The sequence below is a fragment of the Oncorhynchus nerka genome, linkage group LG24 (assembly GCF_034236695.1).
Source record: "Oncorhynchus nerka isolate Pitt River linkage group LG24, Oner_Uvic_2.0, whole genome shotgun sequence".
Taxonomy (NCBI): Eukaryota; Metazoa; Chordata; class Actinopteri; order Salmoniformes; family Salmonidae; genus Oncorhynchus; species Oncorhynchus nerka.
This window is the reverse complement of record NC_088419.1, coordinates 24806239-24827422: the sequence shown is the minus strand read 5'-3', so window position 1 is coordinate 24827422 and position 21184 is coordinate 24806239. Positions and strand designations below refer to the sequence as shown.

General features: G+C 40.7%; 1 protein-coding gene across 23 annotated transcripts in view; it reads right to left on the bottom strand.

The window, feature by feature from the left end:
- Positions 1–20198, bottom strand: part of LOC115107715 (triadin-like) — a 74982-nt gene extending 54784 nt beyond the window's left edge. For 9 of the 23 annotated variants that reach the window (XM_065008737.1, XM_065008747.1, XM_065008755.1 and 6 more), the window contains exons 1-7: positions 19757–20198; positions 16252–16461; positions 9798–9854; positions 7171–7305; positions 4086–4112; positions 2960–3049; positions 2601–2627 (exon numbers count right to left, since the gene is read on the bottom strand). In XM_065008737.1, coding sequence (XP_064864809.1) covers positions 2601–2627; positions 2960–3049; positions 4086–4112; positions 7171–7305; positions 9798–9854; positions 16252–16461; positions 19757–19775 — 565 coding nt within the window. In that variant the 5' untranslated portion in view covers positions 19776–20198. Of the gene's footprint in view, positions 1–2600; positions 2628–2959; positions 3050–4085; positions 4113–7170; positions 7306–9797; positions 9855–16251; positions 16462–19733 lie in introns of all 23 variants that reach the window. The other 14 variants (XM_065008748.1, XM_065008745.1, XM_065008746.1 and 11 more) reach the window with 10 other exon arrangements.
- Between the last annotated feature and the right edge of the window lie 986 nt (positions 20199–21184).

Sequence of the window (21184 nt, the reverse complement as noted above, 5' to 3'; positions counted from 1 at the left end):
CTGAGACCACTTGGAAATAAAGGGTTTGACTCCTGAGACCACTTGTAAATAAAGGGTTTGACTCCTGAGACGACTTGGAAATAAAGGGTTTGACTCCTGAGACCACTTGGAAATAAAGGGTTTGACTCCTGAGACCACTTGGAAATAAAGGGTTTGACTCCTGAGACCACTTGGAAATAAAGGGTTTGACTCCTGAGACCACTTGGAAATAAAGGGTTTGACTCCTGAGACCACTTGTAAATAAAGGGTTTGACTCCTGAGACCACTTGTAAATAAAGGGTTTGACTCCTGAGACGACTTGGAAATAAAGGGTTTGACTCCTGAGACGACTTGGAAATAAAGGGTTTGACTCCTGAGACCACTTGGAAATAAAGGGTTTGACTCCTGAGACCACTTGTAAATAAAGGGTTTGACTCCTGAGACGACTTGGAAATAAAGGGTTTGACTCCTGAGACCACTTGGAAATAAAGGGTTTGACTCCTGAGACCACTTGGAAATAAAGGGTTTGACTCCTGAGACCACTTGGAAATAAATCTTAATCACCAAAGCTTTATGAAAATATTCAGTTTGAGAGGAGCAAAACAGTGAGGAGACATTCCCTTTTTATCTATGCATTGTAAGCAGGCCCACATTATTTTAGCCATGCAGGTCCCTTGTTTAGGCTACAAAGTCCATGCCCATCATGAAATGAGAGATGAGAACCTCTGTACCGGTGAATCTCATATTCAGAAGTTATTTTCCTGTGACAATTGATTGTTTTCTGTTTCGTATGTTCAAAACCCAAGCCCTCCCTTACCCTAGGCCCAACGAAGGCTGGTTCAACAGCAATGCCTGTCTTTTTCATCCAGACGTCTTTATGATATAATTACCTTTCACATTTATTTATTGTTGTTGTTGTTAAAACGATGTTAAAATGTTTAATCTCATTACAACTAAACTTATTGGAATTATTCACCTTCCTGGTTTTATGGAGACAACTCCGTGGCACACCTGCAATGCAACTCCTGTAGATGTGTGAATATGATCTGATCTGTAAGATGGTTCTGATTATGTTCAGAAAACATATTTGGTCGCCGTATAAGATAAGTCTATATTTGCCAAATTATAACGGACTAACATTGGAATTGTTGTTGATTCCAAGGCAATACATAAATGACCCTAAATACACAACTTGAAGCAACCACATATTTGGCCATGGAGCAAGTTCTGATTGGCCAGTGAGGGGCCAAGCCTCGATATGCCGACAACTTGTTTATTCATCAAAACCCAGCCTTTTCACGTCAAGGCCAGCAAGTGCACCAATAGTTGTAATAGTGAAAATAGCAAAAATATGAACCTATTGCCTACTGCCTGCGCTTAGATTTACCATTGTGTTAGGTTTGTTAAAATAGAGCCCCTATATTTACCATTGTGTTAGGTTTGTTAAAATAGAGCGCCTAGATTTACCATTGTGTTAGGTTTGTTAAAATAGAGCCCCTAGATGTACCATTGTGTTAGGTTTGTTAAAATAGAGCCCCTAGATTTACCATTGTGTTAGGTTTGTTAAAATAGAGCCCCTAGATTTACCACATGTTAGATTTGTTAAAATAGAGCCCCTAGATTTACCATTGTGTTAGGTTTGTTAAAATAGAGCCCCTAGATGTACCATTGTGTTAGGTTTGTTAAAATAGAGCCCCTAGATGTACCATTGTGTTAGGTTTGTTAAAATAGAGCCCCTAGATTTACCACATGTTAGATTTGTTAAAATAGAGCCCCTAGATTTACCATTGTGTTAGGTTTGTTAAAATAGAGCCCCTAGATTTACCATTGTGTTAGGTTTGTTAAAATAGAGCCTTTAGATTTACCATTGTGTTAGGTTAGTTAAAATAGAGCCCCTGGATTTACCATTGTGTTAGGTTTGTTAAAATAGAGCCTTTAGATTTACCATTGTGTTAGGTTTGTTAAAATAGAGCCCTTAGATCTACCATTGTGTTAGGTTTGTTAAAATAGAGCACTAGAAGTGCATTATCATAATTTTCACAATTTTACAGTATCATTTCAACCTCATGGTGTGGAAATATATATAAAACACAGAAAATCTAATTTTTGTCTGAACTGCCCCTTTAAGAGTACTTGTACCATAGTACTACCAAATAATAAGTCAGACTGAGATAAACTGTAATGGTCTATTTATAACTGCAAACAACTATGACATTTGAAATTCGAATTCACTGAAATTAATGGTACTATTATATTTTATCCTACTACAATATCAACAACCAGAAGACGTGTAATGACCATGTATTACAGCGATCCATAATTAAGGTAAATGGACCAGTTGTCTGTAGTAGCTTCTGGGAGTATAATTACGGTGTCTGGGAACAAATTGAGCAAGTAATCACAAACAGGTACAGGCTAGTAATATCACATTATATAGCAATTTATGACAGCAGAACACACATTTGCCATAAATTACTCTGGCAACAGTGCAAATTACCACTTACAGACATCATGCAGCAAAATGCCTCACTTTCATGTATCAATCATCAATACATGTCTAATGTTATTTCATATCTGATTCATTTTCTATATGAGCGTATTAAGAACAGGAAGGCACAGACCTTGTTTTCTGGATGGTAGGAATGCAGCTATGAGGTAGGAAGGAAGGTGATTTCAGTAGCAAGAGGTTAAACACAAAGAGTGATCCATGTCCCTTGACAAGTACACAATGTGTGACTATGGATAAGAAGTTAGTAAGAGTACTGCAAGTAACCAAGTTAATACGATGGTTATGTTAATAAAATGTAAGCATTTTAGCAAAGCCACAAAACAACAAACCATTTAATAGCGCTGCTGAATAGCTTGGTTAGAGTGATATACATTGATTTTGCTTACTAGCATGTGCATTTGTTATGTGCCATTCTAGTTGAACTACATTAGATCTAATGTAGTTTAAATATAGTAAACATTGTATGTTTACCTATAAACCTGGAAAGCATGGCCATGGTGCCTTCTGTTCCACCCTTCTCCCTTTCAGCATGATGATCCTCTTCAACGTACCATCCTATATCTTTTGGGGGCGGTTTTACTGTTACGTGCCAAGGTGAACATCCACAAAATCAACCCCCATTAACCTCAGCCTATGTAATCTTTTCAGATCATTGGGACAGCCTACCTACCTTAATTAAATGTTTGGTCCTAAAAAAAAAAAAAACAAGCATAATTTCATCTTGTGTCAAGGTTTAATTTTGCTCATCTGTTTTGTCACTGATGTGAGGCTCCTAAAGAGTGAGGGGAATTGCATAGTGGAGATAGGTGGTGGAAAACTATGCAGTGGAATGGTTTCAAAATGCCATCTAGAGAGATAGCGGGGCAGAATCCTTAGGTATTAGACAGCTGTGTGTTAGATTTAGAGATTTAGAGATTTGGAGAGTTTATTAGTCACATGCACGTGGTTGCAGATGTAAATGCAGGGTACAATTAATATCTTAAGCTCCGAGCTACAACAGTGCAGGTCAAAGGGAAGTGAATGAAACAATAGTATTTCTCAGTATAAGAGAGATTTAGGCTTTGGTTATGAGGTCATTCTGTTAGGGTCTCTGGCACAGCCAAGCATGTATAGCCTACTAGATAGAGCTAAACCATCGTATAGTGCATCTTACACTACAGTCGATTACAAATGCTGTAGGTCTTGTAGGTAACTCCATGCAGTGACCTGCATTTCAGCAGCAGGTTTGGAGTGACTAAGCGGCACGTCTAAGCTCTTGCTGAAGGAAACAAGGCTTTGACTTCGAAAGCTTCATTAGTGGCCGGATGAGTGAGATTGTTATCTCAGGCCTGCTAAGCTGTAAAGCCAAAGCTCGCGTCCCTCACAGTAACCTGTAGCTGAGTCCTTTAAGGGCACAGGAAGTAGCAGGCAGAAGAGCTAGCATTTACATTGACAGGAAATAGCGCTATTGCCAGGAAGCATTTCTCAACAAATATGTTTTTTTTTCCCTTTCACAAACATCTATGTTATAAAGAGTATGAAGGAAACAGCTATTATAAAACATTGACGAATAATTAAAAAAGTAAATAAGTAAATTAATAGATACATGAAAACAAACCTTTTTTCTTCACCGGATGTAGCTCACCTAAAAACAGATTGGGGGGGATATGTTATTGTAAGAAAGGAACCAACGAAGTAGATCTAGTGAAACATTGATGAAGGCAGAATAAATGATGAATGTGGATCAGAGTGGGAGTAATGCTCTTCTCCAGCTGCAGGCACCTTACTTTTACCTCTTAAAAATCACTAAAGGCGCTAAAGAGTATAAGTCAACTCAATGAGAGGCAGTAGGCTACACAACAACAGCAACAACAGCTCGTACATTTGTTTACTATGAATCTCAGAGCAAAGGTGGACGATTTAGTGAAATGTATTCCTGTGAAAGAGCCTGGGAGTGGTAGCAGAATTATGTCTAACATGTCAGCTGTGTTATGCTAAGTTTGTTTTATGCTAAGTTTGTGAGGAAAACAAGTGTGAACTCCACAGAAGTCAGTAGACAGGTTTAGTTTCTGCAGAGCAGTTTGATTTGACGAGTCAGCCGTTCTTCAAGGGAGATGTGAAAATACACCCACCTCGTTTGTGCTAAACTGGCTCTAGCTATGAATAGCAGATATTCACATTTGGGATTTATTTTTTCTCTCAGAAGTTAAATGAGAGGAAAATGCTAATTCTGAAGGGTGTGTTTGATGTTGTGGGGTGCGTTTTGAAATATACTGTATCTCTAACTGCAGAGAGAAGGAGGTCCTTTCAAACCACATTAGCCTAAGAGATAATGTTACCAGGTTGTATAAATGCATTAAAGCAACAAATAACGATTAAAGCTTATTTATTTAATAATTTGTTATTTAATGCTATGAATCTGAAGTATTAAGAAGGTGCCAATGCCATGGAGTCACAAAACCTGGACACTATGTTGTGCCTGTATGAGTGGTTAAAGTGTCTACCCTACAGTAAGACAGAAATAGTCTCTACCCTTTGAGTCGTAACTCACAGACAGCTGTCAGACAGCCAGGCAGGTCAGCATCTATCTGCATTTCGTCCAGTGAGCTATGCATAGCCACCGTGGGACAACCCTTTCTTCTTACTCTCTCTGTCCCTATAATCTCCATTTGTCTTGCCTTCCATCCCTCCATAGACTCACTCTCTCCATCATTTAACAGGGAGCAGAGGTCACTATTACCATGTGTGTGTGTGTGTGTGTGTGTGTGAGTGTGTGTGTGTGTGTGTGTGTGTGTGTGTGTGTGTGTGTGTGTGTGTGTGTGTGTGTGTGTGTGTGTGTGTGTGTGTGTGTGTGTCAAAAAGGGATGCAGTGGGTTCAGTTAAACTTTAGTCTGTATGACAAAGACTTCTGTACCTTTGGATGATATTGTAGATGTGTTTGGAGGTATTCCCATGCTGCCATAATGAATGTCTATATGCATTTTGTATTGATAAATAAAATGTGTGCATAATGTGCCTGTCTCGTAATAAATGTTTTTAACCACTACTGTACCTTGTAATTCACTCTTTCAGCCTAGGCAGAAAGTATTGCTGATCACCAGATAGCAAATACATTTACATTTTAGCAGACTCTCTTATCCAGAGTGAGTGCCTACATTTTCAGATAATTTATTATTATTATTATTTTTGTCCTCTGTGGCAATCGAACCCATAACCCTGGCGGTGCTCTCCCAACTAAGCCATACTATCATCTGAAATACCTGCCTTATCAAAGTTACCTATAACATTGTATGCATCCTGATGATGCATAGCACATTATATGTTTTATGAATACAACAATATTACATCAGAAGCTGCCTGGATGACAACTATAAAGTTAATCCATCTGTATGTTTTCATTGATTCACTCCAGCTCTAATTGTGAGCGTGTGTACGTGTGTTTGTGTGTGTGTGTGTGTGTGTGTGTGTGTGTGTGTGTGTGTGTGTGTGTGTGTGTGTGTGTGTGTGTGTGTGTGTGTGTGTGTGTGTGTGTGTGTGTGTACATAATACAACTACATTGCTTTCTTCAGTGAGTTACTATTGGGACTGACATTCGTGCTACTCTCCTACATTCACTTTATTGCACAGCAAAACTATTAGTCAAATCTAAGTGAGGTTTGCTTACATTATTTTGTTGTACTGTAATTCAATAACAGCTGCTGAACTGTACGTGTGGTGCTGCTGTTAAATTAACTATACACATTTGCTTTCCCAAATCACACTGATGTGTGTTCACTTCTCTGCCACAAATCATTACTGTTCCGCAGGAAGTTTGTCCCTGAACTGTGGTACTGTAGTTATCCTCCACACAGGGGTATACTTAGAGCTCCTGTTATAAGAGCTGGTAAATCGCTAGGTTGCCATTGGAAAGGACTATTGATATCAAGTTCCTTCCTGGTTCAATAAGGCTGGTAGAAATATATCTTAATACCCAGCTGAATCACAGGCTAAGCTACGGAATGGAGACTAGCTCCTTGGCTGTTTTAGATGTCCTTTAGCTAACTGTAAACTGTATGTGCTGATGTTGTTGTGAGGGAACATACACTGCTGAGTGTGTGTGGAGCAAGCCTGGAGATCTGAGAGAGAGAGAGAGAGAGAGAGAGAGAGAGGCAGAGAAGATGTGTGGTTGAATTCAATTTCTTTTTTCACACAGATCTGGTACAGGAGTTAAAGGTATCACGCTGCAGGTCGAGAGCATTGTTCTTCCGTTTCAAAATTCTTCTGTGTGAAAGGCTGGAAAAAAGTATCCCAATCTTTAGTTTGAAGTTTGGAACGTTGTTATTAGCTCTATGTGGATGGAGCTCTGTATTTAATATGACAATACATCATGTAATATGAGATTTGATAAACAGGCTCAGGTTGATATGTATGGACCTTCTTTCAACATACTGTGATTTACAGTATATATAGTATTGTGTAGTGTTTAGAGGACCACAGGCTAGCCTTGGAGATAAGCCCGTGGCTGCGCTATGGTTCACAGGTTCTCAGTCTGACAGATTTATCCTGCATCCATGAAGTTGAATGAGGCATGACCTGCCAGGTGACTCATCAAATCAAAGTGGGCTGGCCCTTTTTCTTTTAGAAATACCATGGTGTTCTGTTTGTTATGTTACTGTTGTTGCTGTTATTTGGTCTATTAGTGGGGTAGTATGTGTGAAGTATACCTTCGATTTCCTCCTCCTCCTCAGGTGCTACCAGGTTGGAGGCAAAGGTCAGAAGCAGGTTGCCCCAGCCAGTGGACTCCTCCACCGCCTCGTTCATCACTTTCATGGGATCTGAGCTGATATGCTGAATGCTTCCTGAGAGTGTGGTGAACAGGCCGTGTGAGTTAAGACCCCGCAAAACATAGCTACCTTACATTTACACACTCACTTCTAGAAACACTCCACTCAAAACTAGACTAAGGAATATTTAAAGAATACTTAGTTACCAATGTATAGAACTGCATTCTGTTATAGACAATAAAATATTAATTTAACAATATGCTGTGCTTAATCTGTCAAATGGAATCCTACACCGTTCAAATGTTCTGTATGTAGGTAAATGCATGAGAACAAGCAAATCCCATCAACGGAATTCATACCCAGAAACAAACAGAGAAATTATATGAAGATGAATGTGTACATGACTATAAACAATAGCTTGTAACTAAATGACTATAAAAATGTGATGTAGTATAACATTCCATCCATGGTCCAATGGGTTACTTCTAACTTCTGCTGGCGTATACACTGTGGAGATGACCACCTGTCTGTCTGTCTGTCTGTCTGTCTGTCTGTCTGTCTGTCTGTCTGTCTGTCTGTCTGTCTGTCTGTCTGTCTGTCTGTCTGTCTGTCTGTCTGTCTGTCTGTCTGTCTGTCTGTCTGTCTGTCTGTCTGTCTGTCTGTCTGTCTGTCTGTCTGTCCGTCGGTGCAGGCAAACAGCATGAGACATACATTTCCATTTAGTCGTAGGTAGAGACACGCAGTAGGAATGACATGCAAACATGCTACAGTACAGACTACAGGACGTGTCAGACACCCCTGACAACTCTCAGGAGAATCTGACTGACTGGTCTTTAGAGATTGCTCTATAGACTGTTTAGTGCTCATTAGCGAGCAATTACCAAAGCAGTATAATGGATATTCAGAAGAGAGTGGTTATTAGTTATATAATCTATAGTAGTGCTGAATTAGCATGAGTGGGCTAAGGAAACATGGTTAATATAGCCATATTCAAGAAAGGACTTTTTGTTTCCTGGACTTAAAAATATTTAAGTGGGAATTTATTTTCTATGCAATTCTGAACAAATGGACGTTATAGCTATCGACAATATCAAAATGCTTATATCAAAGTTATTGAAAGGTACACAATATTGCCGAAAGTATGTGGACACCCCTTCAAATTAGTGGATTCGGCTATTTCAGCCACACCCGTTGCTGACAGGTGTATAAAATCGAGCACACTTCCCTGTAATCTCCATAGACAAACATTGACAGTAAAATGGCCCATACTGAAGAGCACAGTGACTTTCAACGTGTCACAGTCTTAGGATGCCACCTTTCCAACAGGTCAGTTTGTCAAATTTCTGCCCTGCTAGAGCTGCCCCGGTCAATTGTATGTGCTGTTATTGTGATGTGGAAATGTCTAGGAGCAACAACGGCTTAGCTGTGGTAGTCCACACAAGCTCACAGAATGGAACTGGTGAGTGCTGAAGCAAGCGACGCATAAAAATGTCTGTCCTCGGTTGCAACACTCACTACCGAGTTTCAAGCTGCCTCTGGAAGTAACGTCAGCACAAGAACTGTTCGTCTGGAGCTTCATGAAATAGGTTTCCATGGGCAAGCACACAAGCCTAAGATCACCATGTGCAATGCCAAGCAATGGCTGGAGTGGTGTAAAGCTCGCTGCCATTGGACTCTGGAGCAGTAGAAACACGTTCTCTGGAGTGATGAATCACACTTCACCATCTGGCAGTCCGATAGACAAATCTGGGTTTGGCAGATGCCAGGAGAACGATACCCGCTCAAATGCATAGTGCCAACTGTAAATTTTGGTGGAGGAGGAAAAATGGTCAGTGGCTGTTTTTCATGGATCGGGCTAGGCCCCTTGGTTCCAGTGAAGGGAAATCTTAACGCTACAGCATACAATGACATTCTAGACAATTATGTGCTTCCAAATTTGTGGCAACAGTTTGGGGAAGGCCCTTTCCTGTTTCAGCATGACAATGCCCCCATGCACAAAGCGAGTAGCATAGAGAAATGGTTTGTCGAGATCAGTGTGGAAGAACTTGACTGGCCTGTACAGAGCCCTGACCTCAACCCCATCAAACATTTTTGGGAGAAAATGGAACGCCGACTGCGAGCCAGGCCTAATCGCCCAATATTAGTGTCCGACCTACTGTAACTAATGTGTTTGTGGCTGAATGGAAGCATGGCCCCGCAGCAATGTTACAACATCTAGTGGAAAGCCTTCCAAGAAGAATGGAGGCTGTTATAGCAACAAAGGGGGACCAACTCCATATTAATGCCCATGATTTTGGAATAAGATGTTTGACCAGCAGGTGTCCATATACCTTTGTCCATGTTGTGTATTTATCATGACATGAGTTAATGGACTAATTAGTTGCTATATTAGTTGTTAATAGTAAATTGTATTATATTTAAATATATATATTTTTAAACAAATATATGAATTCGTTTGATCTACTCCTCTAAAGTTAGTTGCAACGTTAAGTCAACTCAAACTCACTAAGGGCCTCGAAGGCCTCTAATCATCACAACAAAGTTAAAAGCATATTATAATGGCTTGCCTCTAGACCTCCCTGCCTCCTTAATTGCTTTCCTGACAGCGGGAGGTGGGGGGACCCCTGTTAGAAGCAGAGATATATGAGCAGTGACACAGGGACAGGGACAGTGAACAGTCTCCATCACATGCACATGATCAATGTGGGGAGAAGAACAAACTCCAGAGTGATGCGTCCTGGGAGGAGGAAACGGACTGTCTTACCACAACAACCAATGGCACAGAGACACAATTACTCACAATTCACAATCAGAAGATGGTGACAGAAGAAATAAAGGTCATCACAAAGACATTCATCACAATGGAAACAAAGATCGACATGACCATAGTGTAGAGAACACATCAACATACAAAAAGTAAACACCCACAATGCAATAGGTGTGAAAAACGGGAGAGAACAACAAAATGCTGTGCCGTAACTATAACGAGCACAGTATGTCGTTCACTCTTTATTGAATCTGACATACTGTAGCAACACTTGGTTTGACTTGTTTTTTACATTTTTATTTCATCCCAATGACTTGATTGATTTGTTCCAAAAGCTAATGTGCAGTTATGACATACTGCTGTGGTTTGTATGATTTGAAGCATACCAATGAAATACTGATTATTCAGTGACATTTGCTTGATTGGCACTTCAACCTACGTCATGTAAATGAACAAATATCCCTCAACACTGTTGCATTTCAACCCCTCTATCTCTATTCTCTGTTGACACTGATTCCTGGAAGGATGACTTCAACTAAATACATAGAAAAAATAACATATTACCCTAAAAGAAGTGGTAAGAAGGCAAGGGACTTGGGAGTGGAGTGGAATCAACCATCCAAACTAAGTCTCTCATTATGGGAAGACTGTGGTTTGTTCTAAAACACATTGGAAGGTTTAGGTCTCTCTCTCTCTCTCTCTCTCTCTCTCTCACACACTCTCTCTCTGTAAAGGAAGCAGTGGTGGCATGACAATAGACTTGGTTCAACTCCAATTGGTCGCCTCCCGGGCTATGTGGTGCACATCAAGGGGAATAAAATGTCCTCACAGTCAACACACTCTGCTCATTGTTACAAAATGTCGGCTAAGTATTTAATTTACTGAGTGTTGCCCTTTATTGAAATGTCATGGTGGGACAAATTCCTATTAAAAATGCAGTCATACCCAATTGCTGTCCACTAAATGGCTGTGTTATGGCTAGGTTCATCATTTCCAAGGCCAGCAAAACAAATCCAGTGCCTTCAGAAAGTGGTCTTTCCTCATTTTGTTGTGTTACAGCCTGAATTTCACATGATCAAATGTAGATGTTTTGTCACTGGCCTACACACAATACCCCATAATGTCAACATTTTTGTTTTTTGCAAAAAAAATGAAAAGCTGAAATGTCTTGAGTCAATAAGTATTTAACTCCTTTGTTAAGGCTTAACAAGTCACGTAATAAGTTGCAGGGACTCACTCTGTGTGCAATAATAGAGTTGAACATTATTTTTTTGTACTACCTCATCTCTGTAACCCACACATACAATTATCTGAAAGCCCCTCATTCGGGCGGTGAATGGATTCAACCACAAAGACCCAGGAGGTTTTCCAATACCTTGCAAAAAAGGGCACCTATTGGTTGAAGGGTAAAAATAAAAGTTATAAATTGAACTTTGGATGGTGTATCAATACACCCAGTCACTACAAAGACACAGGCGTCCTTCCTACCTCAGTTGCGAAGAGAGAGAAAGGAAACCCCTCAGGGATTTCACAATGAGGCCAATAGTGACTTTAAAACAGTTAGAGAGTTCAATGGCTGTAATAGGAGAAAACTGAGGATGGATCAGCAACATTGTACTTACTCCACAATAATAACCCAATTGACAGAGTGAAAAGAAAGAAGCTTGTACAGAATAAAAATATTCCAAATCATGCATCCTGTTTGCAACAAGGCGCTAAAGTAATACTGCAAAGAATTTGGCAAAGTAACTAACTTTTTGGCTTGAATACAAATTCTAATATAAATTTTCAAGCATAGTGGTGGCTGCATCATGTTATGGGCATGCTTGTAATTGTTACGGACTGGGGAGTTTTTCAGAATAAAAAATAAACACAGGCAAAATCCTAGAGGAAAACCTGGTTCAATTTTCTTTCCACCAAACACTGGGAGATGAATTCACCTTTCAGCAGGACAAGGCCAAATCTACACTGGAGTTGCTTACCAAGAAGACAGTAAATGTTCCTGAATGGCCGAGTTACAGTTTTCACTTAAAACTAGGGCAAGACCTGAAAATGGTTGTCTAGGAATGATCAACAACCAATTTGACAGAGCTTGAAGAATTTCAAAAATAATAATCTGAAAATGTTGCACATCCAGGTGTGGAAAGCTCTTAGAGACATACCCAGAATGACTCACAGCTGTAATTGCTGCCAAATGTGCTTCTACAAAGTATTGACCCAGGGGTGTGAATACTTATGTAAATTAGATATTTCTGTGTTTTATTTTCAATACATTTGCAAACATTTCTAAAAACATGTTTTCACTTTGTCACGATGGGGTATTGTGTGTAAATGGGTGAGAGAAACAATTTGTCACGAACGTCGTCAGGGAAATGACCGGACCAAGGTGCAGGGTGGTGAGCGTACATTATACTTTATTTTAAATGTCGCCAACAAAACAAGAAACAACCAAAAACTAACGTGAAGCTTACTAGGGCTATACAGGCCACTAACAAAGTCAACTACCCACAACTAAGGTGGAAAAACAGGCTGCCTAAGTATGATTCCCAATCAGAGACAACGATAGACAGTTGTCCCTGATTGAGAACCATACCCGGCTACAACATAGAAACAGAAAACATAGAAATAAAGAAACTAGAATGCCCACCCTAGTCACGTGACACAATTTAATCAATTTTGAATTCAGGCTGTAACACAACAAAACGTGGAATAAGTCAAGGGGTATGAATACTTTCTCATCACACTGTATTCTGTCTCAGGGCACACAGCCTTTTGTTTTACATATCGATTAGTTTGTGACCTTGTTGAAATTAATTTAGCATGTTTCCCTGTTACTGTATGTCTCGGTGTCAAAAATGGAAAGTACTGAATGTGTATATGGGCGATGAAATTAGTATGAAAAAAAAGTGGACTTTCTGTCACTTATCACTGTCTTCAAAATAAAATAATCATTCCAAAACTCTATTGGATATCCAGTTGGGTCCACTAGCATACATATTTGGTATGAAATTATGAGTGGCATGTACTCATAGCTATTCCCCTAAATTCCAATGTCTCTGGCAGTCTCTTTTCTGACAGTGAGGGGTTCAAATGAACAAAGAGGACCAGTCTATGAGGGAGTCTAGTGACACAGTCATCCTTCGCAGAGAGAGATGATACCACTCAATATCCTACAGGTGACCAAGTGCTACAGTAGCTGCCTGTCCTGACAGACGGTTCTTAAAAGCAAGGACATGAGACTTGCTTTCAGTATTACTCTGATTCAGCATGTAGTCAAAGATTGTGGCTTCAAAGGCACTTTAAAAAAAATGTTTATATGATATGGGTATATTTACATTTACATTATACTGTATGTGTACAAATTTTACTCACGCCAAAAAGTGTTAAGAATTGATATTTGTTATTTTTGGTCCTCTAGTAATTGTCTATTTTTGTTCTTTCATGGGTTAATCGATGGTGCCATGGTTTTGTGTGGTGATTATCAACCTCCCATTCCACGTGTTGTCCTGGTGCCATACAGTATCCCCTGGGATAATTTTTACCAACCTTAACCCCCCTTCCCTAATCGAATTTAGGGATGTGTGACCCCAATGTAGCCCCTTTGTTTTCATTAATAAGGCTATTGTTTAAGAAATTGGTTTAGGGTATAGTTTAGCTGTAGTTTGACTACTAACATCTAATAAATACAATTTTTATACTTATGCCAAGGCTGAGAGGCTTCGGTAGAAATAGCCACAGCCTCAATGGCTTCCCATTATTTCACGTGGAATGGTTTAGGAGGTCATTCCTCCATAGATGACCATCGGTATTGGCCACATTCAATGCTTGTTATTATGCATTGTAGATGAAATCTATATCTCTCCTTGCAGGCTTATCTGCAACATACAATATTGAATCAGAAATATTAAAACACATCAGATTGATGTCTCCTTCTCAACAGCAGCACTCAATCAAAGAGAAAGACATTGTGCATGATCACTATTTAATACAATACAGTTAACAACACAGACTGATGTGGTTTCAATGTACGATTATTTCTTATTCATTTATTTTATTTCACATTTATTTAACCAGGTAGCCCTGTTGAGAAGAAGTTTACAACTGCGACCTGGCCAAGATAAAGCAAAGCAGTGCGACAAAAACAACAACACAGAGTTACACATGGGATAAACAAACATACAGTCAATAACACAATAGAAAAATCTGTATACAGTGTGTGCAAATGAAGTAAGGAGGTAAGGCAATAAATAGGCCAATAGTGACAAAGTAATTGCAATTTAGCAATTTACACTGGATTGATATATGTGCAGATAAGGATGTGTAAGTAGAAATACTGGTGTGCAGAAGAACAGAAAAACAAATGTGGGGATGAGGTAGGTAGTTGGCTGGATGGGCTATTTACAGATGGGCTATGTACAGCTGCAGCGATCGGTAAGCTGCTCTGACAGCTGACGCTTAAAGTTAGTGAAGTCTCCAACTTCAGTGATTTTTGCAATTTGTTCCAGTCATTGGCAGCAGAGAACTGGAAGGAAAGGCATCCAAATGAGGTGTTGGCTTTGGGGATGACCAGTGAAATATACCTGCTGGAGCGCGCGCTACGGGTGGGTGTTGCTATGGTGACCACTGAGCCGAGGTAAGGCGGAGCTTTACCTAGCAAAGACTTATAGATGGCCTGGAGCCAGTAGATTTGGCAACAAAAATGTGGCGAGGACCAGCCAACAAGAGCATACAGATTGCAGTGGTGCGTAGTATATGGGGCTTTTGGGACAAAACGGATGGCACTGTGATAGACTGAATACAATTTGCTGAGTAGAGTGTTGTAGTTAGTGAACCAGGTGAAGCAGTCATTAGAGAAACCAAGACTGTTGAGTCTGCCGATAAGAATATGGTGATTGACATAGTCAAAAGCCTTGGCCAGGTCGATGAAGACAGCTGCACAGTACTGTCTTTTATCGATGGCGGTTATGCTATCATTTAGCACCTTGAGCGTGGCTGAGGTGCACCCGTGACCAGCTCAGAAACCAGATTCCATAGCGGAGAAGGTGTTAGCATGAAGGCAATTGTGTATAAATTGAGACAGAAAAGTCAACTGAATTGACAGTTGTAAGTTATCATAGGCCGGATGCATGAGAGCAATTGTCACACAATTTAATGGGATGATTTTGCCTGGAAATAAGCCCTTAAAAACACTGTCAAATAAATCACTTAAGACTTAAAAGCTCATGTCAAGACTAATAGTGAATTCAGGTGAAAATATTGTTTTTTTGTCCTTTAATTGTGGTCTATTTTGCTCTATTACTTAAGCTGCACAAAAAAACAAGCAAAACTCAAATTATTTCATTGTTGAGATTGAGCTATTGAAGACATTTAAACTATTTATGGAAAGATTAAGAAATATTTACAGCTTTCTATTCAATAGCACCGACAAGCGTTTGCAACGGTAATGAACTATATTAATCACAAGTCTGTGATACAATAACATCCCTACTGACTGAAGCAAAGCATCTCAAATCGTATCTACCAGTACATATTTTGACTCATCCAAAAGTAAGCTATTTCACTCAAAGCTGTTTGACTGGGACAGGGGCATGGCTATTTCTGCTCACCCTCTCTCAGATAACTGTTGACTGTAACCGAACACAGCTGCTGCTGATAGTTCCCAGGCCCAGTAAACTGCAATGCTACACCCCATCTGTCTTTGTCACTGTCGGTCCTATCAGTAACCAGCCAATGAGCTCCCGGCTACCCTGAGAGCCCTCACACCGTTGGTAGGGCAGTGGCACTTCAGATAAAGTAGTGCCAGCCGCCAGCCTGGAAACAACAAGCTACTGGGCCTTATCATGCTCCCTGAGCTCACTGCATCCCACATCGGCTGTTTTAGCCATTATCCATGACCTTGTTTCACCCAGGCTAAATGTTAAGGCTAAATTAATGAACAAACCTGAGTAGAGGGGCTGTTTATAATTGGACCAAATCTATATCCACATCATTAAAAACCAAAGCCTAAATGACCAAGATGGATGATAACTCAATGCATGATGCATCACATAAACTACTGAGCAGCACTAGCCCCTTTTCATCCTAATTAGTACAAAGGAAAGAGGAAGTCTAGCTCTAACCTACAGAGGCCTTTGAGGAATAAGGTAGAATCCTAATGCAAAGAGTAAGTCTAAACTTGAACCTAACACAGACCTAGAAGTAGCATCCCAATGCATGATGGGTGGGAGCAGTAGGGGGACAGGTTCAGGACCTACCTGTGATGCCCTTGTAGTCCATCAGGTCAAACATGATGATGGCCACGCAGGACCAGGTGATGACCAGGGCTAGGACCAGGATCCAGGCCATGGGGGAACTGAAGGTGGTGTACAGGTCGTCAGTCACGGTCCTCTTAGACACCCTGACTAGGGGCTGTCCTGCCTCCCCGTTTTTGCTCTCTATGACCATGGTTGTGGTGGAGGATCGCGCTGGAAGAAAATAACCAAAGATAGGTTGGTGGCCTGATGCTGAACCAACCACGAAGACCAAGTGATTGGTTGAGTTTGTTTGTGATTAAACTGCACTGAGACAAGTTTCTGTCAGGTGAATAGCTAGACTGTGAAGGTACTGTATTGTAGTATACATGGTGCACAGTGTCAAAGTAATCTAATGTCTTGTATGGAATGTGTTGTCTCTGTGATCTTTGACTTAGCCATAAAAAAACATCTCTACAAATGAATATAAATCTCTGTAAAGTGGTGGATTTGGTGTTAAATGGAGAGAGCTTCCTTACAAACAAAATATATGACCTTTATGTGCGCCATTCATTTGACAAGGCTACTCATCGATTTACCCGAATGTGGCAGACTAGGTCAGAACAAGCCATTGATTGTTGTGCAGCTGCAGTAGTTAGAATGCAGTGTTCATTTTCTCAAATTTTATATGCTGCTGTAAAATCAGGTCGGTGCAAATCAGAGAGAAGCCCTGGCTTGCGACATGGTCTCTGGTGTTTTCTCTGAATCGGCCCATGACAGCGATAGTATCCGACTGAAATGCTGCTCCAGCCATCATGATTTGTGTGCATGCATATGTATGAATGCATGTACAGTACCAGTCAAAGTTAGGACACACCTACTAATTCAAGGGTTTTTCTGTATGTTTACTATTTTCTACATCGTAGAATAGTAGTGAAGACATCAAAACAATGAAATAATACACATGGAATCATGTAGTAAGCAAGTGTTAAACACATCAAAATATATTTTATATTTGAAGTTCTTCAAAGTAGCCACCCTTTGCCTTGATGACAGCTTTGCACACTCTTGGCATTCTCTCAACCAGCTTCATGAGGAATGCTTTTCTAACAGTCTTGAAGGTGTTCCCACATGCTGAGCACATGTTGGCTGCTTTTCCTTCACTCTGCGGTCCAACTCATCCCAAACACTCTCAATTGGGTTGAGGTCAGGTGATTGTAGAGGCCAGGTGATCTGATGCAGCACTCCATCACTCTTCTTCTTGGTCAAATAGCCCTTACACAGCCTGGAGGTGTGTTGGGTCATTGTCCAGTTGAAAAACAAATGATAGTCCTACTAAGCGCAAACTAGATGGGATGACGTATCACTACAGAATGATGTGGCAGCCATGCTGGTTAAGTGTGCCTTGAATTCAAAATTAATGACAGACAGTGTCACCAGCAAAGCACCCCCACACCATCACACCTCCTCCTCCATGGAGATAATCACATACTCTGTGTCTGATAAGTCAAAATTGCAAATTTGGACTCATCAGACCAAAGGACAGATTTCCACCGGTCAATGTCCATTGCTCGTGTTTCTTGGCCCAAGCAAGTCTCTTCTTCTTATTGGTGTCCGTTCGTAGTGGTTTCTTTGCAGCAATTCGACCATGAAGGCCAAATTCACACAGTGTACTCTGAACAGTTGATGTTGAGATGGGTCTGTCACTTGAACTCTGTGAAGCATTTATTTGTGCTGAAATCTGAGGTGCAGTTAATTCTAACAAACCTTTACTCTATAGCAGAGGCAACTCTGGGTCTTCCTTTCCTGTGGCGGTCCTTGTGAGAGCCAGTTTCATCATAGCACATGATGTTTTTTTGCGTCTGCGCTGGAAGAAACTTTCAAAGTTCTTGAAAATGTCTGTATTGGCTGACCTTCATGTCTTAAAGGACTTTCATTTCTCTTTGCTTATTTGAGCTGTTCTTGCCATAATATGGACTTTGTCTTTTACCACCCCTACCTTGTCACAACACAATAGATTGACTTAAACGCTTTAAGAAGGAAAGAAATTCCACAAATTAATTTTTAACAAGGCACACCTGTTAATTGAAATGCATTCCAGGTGACTACCTCATGACTCTGGTTGAGAGAATGCCAAGAGCGTGCAAAGCTGTCATCAAGGCAAAGGGTGGCTACTTTGAAGAATCTCAAATATGACTTTTTTGGTTACTACATGATTCCATATGTGTTATTTCATAGTTTTTATGTATTCACTATTATTATACAATGTACAAAATAGTAAAAACAAAGAAAAGTAGGTGATGAGTAGGTGTGTCCAAAAGTTTGACTGGTACTGTAGGTCAGTGAGTGTGAAAGAGCAAAAGAGAGAGAGAGAGAGAGAGAGACAGAGAGAGACAGAGAGAGAGAGAGTGCTTGTGCTTGTGCTTGTGCATGTGCTTGTGCTTGTGTATTTGTCCAGCCTGGCCCAGTGTGGGATCAGGCCACCTGTTGGGTCTCTTCACCATTGCCTGCACCCCGTTGTCAGCCAAGGGGGATTATTGGGTACCCATGTCCCCTCAATCTGCTGACTCAAGAGGCTCTGCAGACAGACACCATATGTCCGGCTTCCTCTCACTTTGATTCAACAAAAAACAATACACAAGTCATACTGTGACTTGAACAGTGTGTGTGTGTGTGTGTGTGTGTGTGTGTGTGTGTGTGTGTGTGTGTGTGTGTGTGTGTGTGTGTGTGTGTGTGTGTGTGTGTGTGTGTGTGTGTGTGTGTGTGTGTGTGTGTGTCTAGTATGTGCACTTGAGTGTGTTTGTCAGGTTTACAGTAATGGTATTCACAGTATGGTATTATCCTGGACTCCAGGATTAGTGTGGAGGGGATAGTGATGGAATACATCACACAAATATGCTGTGCTGTTAAACGTGTATGAAGCTCCAACACATCTACTTTCCCTCTCTCATGACCCATCACTGCCTGAAGTTGACGTTCCTGTCTTGGGAACCCTTAGTAGATATCCATGACAACTAATCTCAGGACAGTAATAGAGTCAGATAGAGTCAGCCAACAAAACTGATCTGATTTATCCTCTCCTGGGTGCTCTCAAAATAGTCCCTTCTAGGTCAATTTTAAGTTTTGTCACCCTGGCTCAGGTTAAATCAAATCTGAGCCAGGTACTCGAACTGACTGAGGGAAAACAAGGTACACCAGAAATAATTATTAGTTTGATTCCCAAAAGTCAGATGACGTCTGTAACAGTAATAATGGAGGTGGATTATGCACCTTAAGTGCAAGACACTTAAAGCCGTGCTATCATCACAACTGTTTCAAGGCTGCAGAGCAAATAGCCAATATGACATGCTACATGATATCCAGTATTTTTAGAAGCCGCCAATCATGAGATTCCTTTACAGAGCAGGTTCCAAAATGTCTGCTGAGCTATGTTACACATCTGCTTTTAACATTTAAAATAACAAATTAAGTTACCCATAATAAGGAAGTAAAATGTAAAGACATACTTAGACTTGTGTAGATACTGTACCTTCGACTCCCTCAGTCATGCTGGTTTGAATATGTAATTTCAGCAATTAATCCCTTAGGGCAACAACATCAAAAAAGTTGTCGAGAAAAAAAATAACATGGACTGCCACCTCCCTAATCCTGTTTGAGTCCTGATCGTCAAGGATGAGTCCCTGCACAGAGCCCCTACAAGGAAGAACAGCCACAACCAAAAGATATTACAACTGGTGTCTGGACTGGATGTTCAATTCCCCTGAAGATGAAAAAGGATAAATATACCAAAGGGTCACCGTGACGGTGACCTAAGGTTCTCTGAAGAGGGTCAATTAAAGTCCATGAGGGGGAGAGCAAAAGTTGAGGAGGAAAAAAGTTCCAGGGCTGACCAGAGGAGAGGTGCAGATGCAGCCTAAAAGTTTTCCCTGCCCATGATGGGTGTAGATCAGGAAGCATATAGGACAGGAGGGGGGCTTCAATGTAACCGTAGCCCAGGCTATTCTGCCCTGCCTGGGTTATTTTTAGAGCTAGCCACACCAGCTGTATTCTGCTTTGCCTTTTTAGGCTAGGGGCGTGACCCCCTCCAACAGACCTGTACTGTCATGGAGTGGAGAGCAGAAGGGGCATAAGTATTCCTCTCCTGAACAGCCCCCTCCCTCTGCTGGCCTGGGAATGGGACTGGCAGACACGCAAGTCACGTCACTCACAGTGGAGTGTCCACAGGCAGGAAACTGAGGAAGATGTTTTTAAAGCTGATCTTGATTTTAAAAAATAATAATACAAATGAAATAATAATAAAAGTCACAGTCCGGAGCTGTTCATCTGTCACAGGATGCCAGGCTGATTGCAGCCAAAGTGCTTTGTTTACCTTTGTGAACATGAAATAAAAGATACAGACTGGATTTACTGCCCTTTGGGACTGCATTACCTGTGAAGCGCTGTGCCCACATTATTATCTGGGTGCCAGCTGGGTCAGTCACTGCCCACTCAACAGACTGGCACCTGGCAGCCTGATTTAAGCATGGTTAGTCCAATTATTCATAGATTATCTTTACAACTGTAAGACCAAAGCATATCTGATATGATGGTTGGAATATAACCACTGACATTGTATGATTCCCAGATTCATGTACATCTCAAAACATGAATCAAAGTCACAACAGAAATCCACGACAACGGATGCTGCTGTTTGATTTTGTCCGTCAAATGCCCCACAAATCTGGAGGAAAAATGTTGCAAATGTAAAATGTAATGCATTTGATCTTTCGGGAAGAAATGTCATGCATTTTAACCTCCCTCCTCTCTTGGCAACCACACACCTCTGCTGAGAAGCCTTTTTGACAAGCTAAAGCAGTTTAACTGCTGCCTGATCCCTGAGCCCACATAAAGGGCTGAAAAGACACATTACATATGAGGATGTTGAGTATAGTATCCTATGAGATGGACATACTGCTGG